Source organism: Pseudorca crassidens, chromosome 19 (assembly GCF_039906515.1).
Source record: "Pseudorca crassidens isolate mPseCra1 chromosome 19, mPseCra1.hap1, whole genome shotgun sequence".
NCBI lineage: Eukaryota > Metazoa > Chordata > Mammalia > Artiodactyla > Delphinidae > Pseudorca > Pseudorca crassidens.
In genome coordinates, this window is record NC_090314.1 from 23349749 (window position 1) to 23358375 (window position 8627).

The following is an 8627-nucleotide window of genomic DNA, read 5'->3' on the forward strand; positions in this document are numbered from 1 at the left end:
GTGGATGGGTGGGGATAAAGTGTCCCCACACATCCCCAGAAGCAGGGGGATGGTGGGATTGGGTTGAAATTCTTTTGATTGCAAGTGGCAGAAAACTCAACTCCAATTGGTTTAAGCATAAAGGGAATTTAATGACTCAGGTCATTAATGACCCATCTGGGATAAACCAGATTCAGGTGCGGCTTGATGCAGGCGTTACAAAGCTGTCCTAGATCCTACACCTCTCCACCTCTTCTGTCTGTATTGTCTTAATTTTCAGACGGGCTCTTCCCCTCTCTCATGATCACATGAGGGTTGCTCCAGACTTCACATCTTCTTGGCTTCATCTCCAGCAGGAGAGAGAAAGACATTCCCCAGCAATAATACAAGAGAATCTCTGGCTGGGTGACATGTTCATCCCAGACCCTGTTTCTATGGCCAGGATGCTGTGCTATGTCATTGGATACCCCTCCTGGAGCCGGGGGTGGGATTACTGCCATCTAAACCATGCTGGCTGAGGATGTGGAATGGCCCTTGGGTGGCCAAAACCCCAAATGCTCATTACAGAGGACTCAGCAGCCTCTCTTCTTCCACCCCTCAAACCCTAGGCAGAAGATCTTTAAGGAGAAGGCCTTGCCAGATATTGAGAACTACATGTTTGAGAACCATGACCAGCTGCGGCAGGCAGCCACAGAGTGCATGTGCAACATGGTGGTGAACAAGGAGGTGAGGGGGCTCCGGATGGGAGTGATCAAGGCATGGAGAGTCGGGCCACAGGTCAGGGCCTGGCGCTAGACTGGGGGCTGTTACAGTGGTATTAAGGCAACATTTTTTTTTTTTTTGCGGTACGCGGGCCTCTCACTGTTGTGGCCTCTCCCGTTGCGGAGCACAGGCTCTGGACGCACAGGCTCAGCGGCCATGGCTCACGGGCCCAGCTGCTCCGTGGCATGTGGGATCTTCCCGGTCCGGGGCACGAACCCATGTCGCCCGCATCGGCAGGCAGACTCTCAACCACTGCGCCACCAGGGAAGCCCTTAAGGCAACATTTTGTCAAAGAACCCAGGAATCCCTCAATCTTTCCTAGATGACAGCCTCCCTCCCTATAAGGACCCCAAGAGGAATATAATGCACAAAGGAGACAAAGGAGAATACACAAAGTAATATCATCCCTAGCTGTGGCTTTGACCCCAAAGCTTGGGCTGGATGGTGTAGAAGTCCCATTTCCCCAAGTTATTTACTAAATAATCTCATAGCAAAAAATATAGGAGGCCAGGGCCTCTTAGAGGTCAAGAGAGGCTAGACCACTTGCATCTGTTGAAGCTCCACATATATAAAAAAATGAAGAAATGCAAAAACAGTTACAAACGATTTTAGAATATGTTAAATGTTAACATTTAATGAACGATCGCTGTTTCCACAGAAACCGCAATGCACTATAACTGTGTTCATCACAGAATAATTATAGGATTTGTAAAAATAAAATGAATTCAGAACACATCAATGGCTTCATGGTCTGGTACTGGGATAAATTATCACCATATGATGAATGAATGTTTCCTTCTTTCCATCCTGGCAGAGCACTGCTGTGCCTGTAGGTAGAACCTCATCAGAGGTAACAACAGGGTTGAAATCTGAGGCCCTTTGTTAACATGACAACCAGGGCTAGTGGCCGAGTGTGAGACCCACTCCGTTGCCCCTCAGTTCTTAACTCAAGTCTTGGATGTTCTCACTGTTATAGCAGGAAAACCTGATCCATGAAAGTCTTTTAAAATCAAAAGAAATAAAGCTACCACAGTCCACCAGGGAGCTGGCCTGAGGCTGGGCTGGGGGCCTGGCAGCCACGTGGGAGAAGAGAGTGTATCCAAAGACAGTGGAGGGGATGGGGAGCACCAGTGGCCACAACAACCCGAATCAAAATGAACAGTGGTCCCAACAGGACAGAAGTTCATTTCTCGCTCACATCATTTCTTGCTCACATTAGGATCAGGTGGCTCGTTTCCAAGCAATGACTTAGGGATGCAGGCATCTTCAATCATCAATAACTATACCCCCCCCCCCAAAAAAAGAATTGTCTCTCCCTCTGCCACCTTGAGAGTGGTCTCCATTCAGATGGGGAATGGGGAGACAGACCACAGGAGAGACCCCTGTAGCGCTCCGCCATGGTGGCCTGGAAGTGACACACATTACATCCATTCATGTTCTGTAATGAGAATGAGGTCATGGCCATATTTAGTGCAAGAGGTGGGGAATGCAGTCCTTTTGGGGCAGCTGCTTTCTAGTCACACCTGTGCCCCATGAGGGGACTGCGCTATCACTATACTCTTACCTCTGAGGACCACTGCTCCAGCTTCAGGGAGTTGTAGGTAGAGGTTTATAACCTGGGCAGCTGTGACCTTTGACCCCTCTTGGCGTTCCCCTTCTAGGACACCTCACCCAACAAAATGCCCTTAAATTTAATCAATCAGATTTTACTATAGAGCAGAGGGGTGTGGGGGGGAGGGGGGGGTCAGTGTGCTTTCAGGCATGTCAGGGCCCTGGGCCCCAGGAGGCTCTTCTCCTGGCTTTTGGGTGCTTGGGAAGCCTCATCCCTCACCTGGTGAATGGTACAGCAGCTCCTGAGTACCATGTAAACTACCCAACTGTCTGCTGCTCTTGCCAAGCCTCTGTGCCTTCAGGGACTGCAAAGTCATTTAATGGCAGACCCTGAAGGCCCATCTGTTGTGGAAGAAACAGTCCAGGCTTCCCCAAAGGGAAGTGAAACATGGCTCTTCAGGCAACATCTACCCTTCAGGAGTCTGTGCCTGCCCTTTCCCCATGGGTGGAGAGCTGAACGCAAACAGAGGCAACAGCGAATGCTATACAAGGAACCCCTTATTCTCTTTAACCTTTTAGCTGGAGGAGTCTGTAGCACTTTCATCTAACTAGTCAGAGAAGACTTCCTGGAGGAGGAGGTGTCATGGGTGAGATGCTCAAAGAAAAGCTCTGAGGGATCTTGGGTCAGAGAATTTGGCTCCAGATGCATCTTTCCCTCTCCAGGCTGGGCCGATGGGGGCATTTTTCTCTGAGCCGTGTACCCGCCTCCCATAGGTACAGGAGAGGTTCCTGGCTGATGGGAATGACCGGCTGAAGCTGGTGGTGCTGCTCTGCGGGGAGGATGATGACAAGGTGCAGAATGCGGCTGCGGGGGCCCTGGCCATGCTGACAGCAGCACATAAGAAACTGTGCTTCAAGATGACTCAAGTGGTGAGAGTGGGCCCTAGGGACTCTGGGGAGTCCCCCCACCCCCAGACCACACTGCCCTGTATGATCTTCTGGGGGGAGGCCAGCCCCTGTATCTGTTCTTACCACCTAAAGAGAGGAGAATCTATATGATTCGACCCCCTACACTCACCATTTGGACTCCCTAAGTGTGCTAACTCACTTTGGTGGTGCTTATAAGTCATTACTTAAGAATAATCACAATAATAACAATAGCACTAACTATTGCTGTGGAGCCCCTGAGCTCCCCAAGAGAAGAATGGATGTGGTTGGGTTACCATCCACAGTTTGACGAAGAGGCAGCAGATTCTCTTAAGTTCACGTGACGACCAGACCCTTTGTGGGACTGTGGCCATCTCAGCAGGTGTAATGAGAGTGATATTGACATAGCCGCAAACAAGGGGATGCAAAATGAAATTTTCCTTATTTCACCAAACTGAACTTAGTTTGTGGGCATCATATTCACTGATGGTGAAAAATGTAAACATCTCAATTCAAATGTATTAAAGCAAGTCTGCTTTACAGGCAGGCTCTTTTAGATAGCCAGCTTAAGGCAGGGGTGTGTGTGTGTGTGTGTGTGTGTGTGTGTTCTCTAAATTCCATGGGGGCTTATGCTGTCCTGGCACCAGGGGAGGGGTCTCTCTCCTAGATGTAGCTCATCCTGCTTGGTCCCTGGCCTTCAGCACTTTCCCTAACGCAAGTTTTTCAAAATTGTAAGGTGTGTAAGAGTCACACGGAGGGCTGGTTAAAACACTTTCCCCAGATATTCTGACTGAGTAGATCGGAGGTGGGGTGCTTCCGGCCTGGGGACCACAGGCTGCTATCCTAGAGCAGCTTCTGCTGAAGTTACTGGTCACACATTTCTGTCACCAGGCCCCGCAGGGTGCTCTGTGACTCCTCCACTTACTGTGCTCCAGGCGCTGCTCTAAGTGCTTGCACCTATTATGTCATTCCATCCTCCCAACAACCCTGTGCAGTGGGCATGGTTATTATTATCCTCACTCACCAATGGTGAAACCGAGCTCAGAAAAGTAATAGTCCAACACCACATAGCCAGTTAGATAGGAGGGGACTGGGATCCTTCAGGATTGCAACCCACTCCTGGCCACTTCTTCCATCTTCCCAAGGGGCTCAGAAATCCTGGCTGCATTCCTGTCCCAGGGAGTGATAGGCACTAGACCCATGATCAATTACGCATCAGCATAAAATCTTTCCCTGAACCCTACCACAGCTAGCTGAACTTTCCTTTCCTTTCCTTGTGGTAGGATACAGTGCAGAGTTTACAAAAGTCTGCTGAGAAGCTCAGAAGAATAATTTGCCTTTTCTTCCTCTCTGTATCTGTCTCCCCATCTGATAGCAATGTATGTAGAAAGGTATCTCTGCTAACTAGTGGAAGGTAATAGGTCTGAGGAAGCAAAGGGGAAATTGTTGGATTAGTGCCTAAAATCATCATTCCTGTCCACTTCTATGTGATGGGCTCTTACTATGCTCTAGCCATCATGCTAAGCTCTTTTCATGTGTCATATCATTAGATCATCACAATATTATGAGGTAAGATAACAGATGAGGCTCCTGAGGCTTGGAGAGGTTAAATAATTTAGCTAAGGTCATACAGTTGGTAAGTGGCTGAGTTGGGACCTGAACACTAGTCTCTCTGACTCCAAAACCCATACTGATGACTATTCTATTCTGTGTCTGTTGAATGTTGTAAGTGTCAAGCCTCCTGGTTCTATTCTCAGCTCCATTTCTGTCTCCTGCGGGTGATCAGAGTGGTCTAGAGTCCTGTCTCCCCCATGTACAGTAGTTGGGCTGCTTCACATCTGGAAATGGAGGAGAGAGATGGAGGAGGGGTGGAGGAGAGGATACACTCCAGACTCCAGTGTTAATTCCAGTTGAAGTCAAGGCTGGTGGAGTGCATGCCTAGAGCATGTCTCTAAGGGCACCTGGGTTGGCAGAAGCAGGCGTTGTGCATGCGTCCAGGGTTAGAATCCTCCTTTCTGAACATCCTCCATTCCCATTCCACTCAGGCATGCAGTGGGCAGGTCCCTTTGCTTCTCAAGATGCTTAAAAATTAAATGGATGTGTGGATGTTTATTCTCTACTATTTCCAGATGTGTGACTATAGCTAAGTTACTTCCTCTCCCTGAACCCCAATTCCTCCACTTATAAAATGAAAAGGATTGGATTATTTCAAGTTCCTTCTAGTTCTTCAATTCCTGCCCTGGTCCTGGTAAGGAGATGGGCATCACCCAGCTAGTCCCAAGGGGTTCAAGTGGGCATATGCTGAGCCCCATACAGATAACCAGATGTGTGCTTCCCCTTTCAGAGCTCAGAATCTGGGCCTGGCCAAGGCCTTCTTTTTATCTTGTCCAAAATCTACTTTCTCCGTCCCCCCCACTGATTCCTCCAATCCTTCCTTATCCTCTTCCCCACCTTCAGACGACTCAGTGGTTGGAGATACTACAGCGGCTTTGCTTGCACGACCGGCTGTCAGTTCAACACCGGGGCCTGGTCATTGCCTACAACCTGCTGGCGGCTGATGCTGAGCTGGCCAAGAAGCTGGTGGAGAGTGAGTTGCTGGAGATCCTGACTGTGGTGGGCAAACAAGAGCCAGATGAGAAGAGGGCAGCAGTGGTTCAGACAGCTCGGGAATGTCTCATCAAATGCATGGATTATGGCTTCATTAAACCAGTGTCTTAGACAGGGCCCAGAGGGATGCTGGGGCTGCTCCTGTTCTGTGCAGAGTTCTGAGCTAAGAACTCACTCCTGGGGTGTCAGTTCAGCTAGGGATCATAGCAGCGACAACGAAGTCTCCATATAAAAGAAGGACTTGATGGTCCCCTGAGTTGTGAATCTCCCCCTTTGCTCTAGGAAAGTTTGCATGTTTCATTAGCTCTCTTGTTCCTTACATCTGTCATGTTCCCAAAATTCCTAGAATAATTTTCATCTGTGATTAGGAAGACAGGTTGGATAATTCTCTCTGTACCCATTCCAAAGTCCAGGATAATGGGCTGAAGTTCTTTATGTTTTGGAAAATGGATTGTGTGGTAAAGTAGGAACTAACAGGTGTGTGAATATAAACGTTAGTGCTGGTGTATCTGGATGCTGATCTGTGCTGTTTTTTATATCGTCTCTCCCATGCTGTTTGAATAAGGCTGCCTAGAACTGCATGTTTCAGCTGTAGTGCCCTGTCCCAGCCCCATGTCCATTCCCATCACTGGAAGTACAGTTTATGTTCAAGAGTATGACATGATTTTTGCAATCTGCTTGGGGCAATCTTCTAAGCAAGATGTATGTGATGAATGTAAATAAGATCGACTCATAGTACTTTAAGCAAAAAAAAAAAAAGAATTCATTGGTTCATATATCTTGTCAATGCAGGGAAAGGTCTGACATTGTTAGAACCAGGGCTCAAATGTTGTCATCAATATTCTTTTCCGTGTGAGGACTTTTATCTCTCTGTCATCCCCCGTGTCATATTTTGGTTTTAATTTCCTCTGGGTTGGGCTTAATTTCTGGCAAGCTCTTTTCATTTGGTGGGAAAGATAGTGCCCAGAAGCTCCAGACTTCCACGTTTGTTTTTTTTTTGCCCGTGGTTTGTGGGATTTTAGTTCCCCGACCAGGGATCGAACCCTGGCCCTCAGCAGTGAAAGTAAGGTGTCCTAACCACTGGACCGCCAGGGAATTCCCACATAGTTGTTATAGCTCATAATCATGGAAGAGAAGAGAGAGGACCATTCTTAATAACCCATCAAAATTCCCAGAGATAACTCTGATATGTGTAGCTTGTATCACATTTCCATATATCACATTAACAGCATGAAGAAGAAAAATAATATGATTATTTCAATAGATGCAGGGAAGACATTTGATAAAATTAAACAACTCATGATAAAAAATTCCAGTAAACTAAAATTAGGAGACTTCATTAGTCTGATAAAGATTATCTACATAAAGGCTACAGCCTAAATGATATCTAATGATCCCCCTGAGATTAAGAATGAGACACGGGACGTCCCTGGTGGCGCAGTGGTTAAGAATCCTCCTGCCAATGCAGGGGACACAGGTTCAATCCCTGGTCCAGGAAGATCCCACATACCATGGAGCAACTAAGCCCGTGCGCTACAACTACTGAGCCTGTGCTCTAGAGCCCGCGAGCCACAACTACTGAGCCTGTGTCCCACAACTACTGAAGCCCGCGTGCCTAGAGCCCGTGCTCCACAACAAGAGAAGCCACCGCAATGAGAAGCCCGTGCACCACAACGAAGAGTAGCCCCCAACTAGAGAAAGCCTGCATGCAGCAACAAAGACCCAGCACAGCCAAAAAAAAAAAAACAGTAAAACAATACTTGCTATTACCAATTCTATTTGGTTTTGTACTAGAGGTTCAAGCTAGTACAATAAGGCTAGATGTTTGTACTAGAGGTTCAAGCTAGTACAATAAGGCAAGAAAAGGAAATGAAAAGCAGAAAGATTGAAAATCAAGAAATAAAACTTTCAAATTATTCACACAACAGTACTGTACATGTATACATGTACATGTGTACAGAAAACATTTACAGATAAACTCTTAGAAATAATAAGTGAATTTAGATACAAGGTCAATTTACAAAAATTAATTGTATTTCTGTATACCTGTAACAATTAGGAAATTAAAATGTAAAAGATGATGCCATTTACAATAACAAAAACTACATCAAATACTTAGGAACAAATCATGTGAAAGATATTGAAGGATTCTACATAGAAAACTATAAAATATTATTGAGAGGAATAAAAGAAAACCTACATAAATGAGAGATATTACCATGTCATGGATTGGATGACTCAATATTAAATTGGGGATGTACATTCTCTCCAAACTGCCATATAGGTTCCATGAAATGCTAATCAAACCTGAGCCTTTTGGGGGACAGACTGATAAGTTATTTCTAAAGTGTATATGAAAATGCAAATAATCCAGAATACCTGAGCAAACTACTTGAACAGGCATGTCATAAAAGAGGCCAATAAGTACATGAAAAGATGCTCAACCTCACTAGTCATCAGGAAAATGGAAAATAAAAGTATTATGAGATGCCACTATAGACATTAGAATGGCTAATATTAAAAACACTGACAAAAATCAAGTGTTGGTGAGAATGTGGAGTAACTGGAACTCTTTTTTTTTTTTTTTTGCGGTACGCGGGCCCCTCACTGTTGGGGCCTCTCCCATTGCGGACCACAGGCTCCGGACACGCAGGCTCAGTGGTCATGGCTCACGGGCCCAGCCGCTCCGTGGCATGTGGGATCTTCCCGGTCCGGGGCACGAACCCATGTCCCCTACATCGGCAGGCGGACTCTCAACCACTGCGCCACCAGGGAAGCCCTGGAACTCTTATACATTGCAG

At 46.6% G+C, this 8627-nt stretch overlaps 1 protein-coding gene across 4 annotated transcripts in view; it reads left to right on the forward strand.

The window, feature by feature from the left end:
- The window catches only part of UNC45B (unc-45 myosin chaperone B), a 30133-nt gene extending 23799 nt beyond the window's left edge, over positions 1 to 6334 (forward strand). For all 4 annotated transcript variants that reach the window (XM_067717030.1, XM_067717031.1, XM_067717029.1 and 1 more), the window contains 3 exons: positions 588 to 705; positions 3067 to 3222; positions 5677 to 6334. In XM_067717030.1, coding sequence (XP_067573131.1) covers positions 588 to 705; positions 3067 to 3222; positions 5677 to 5937 — 535 coding nt within the window. In that variant the 3' untranslated portion in view covers positions 5938 to 6334. The remainder of the gene's footprint in view (positions 1 to 587; positions 706 to 3066; positions 3223 to 5676) is intronic.
- Positions 6335 to 8627: the final 2293 nt, after the last annotated feature.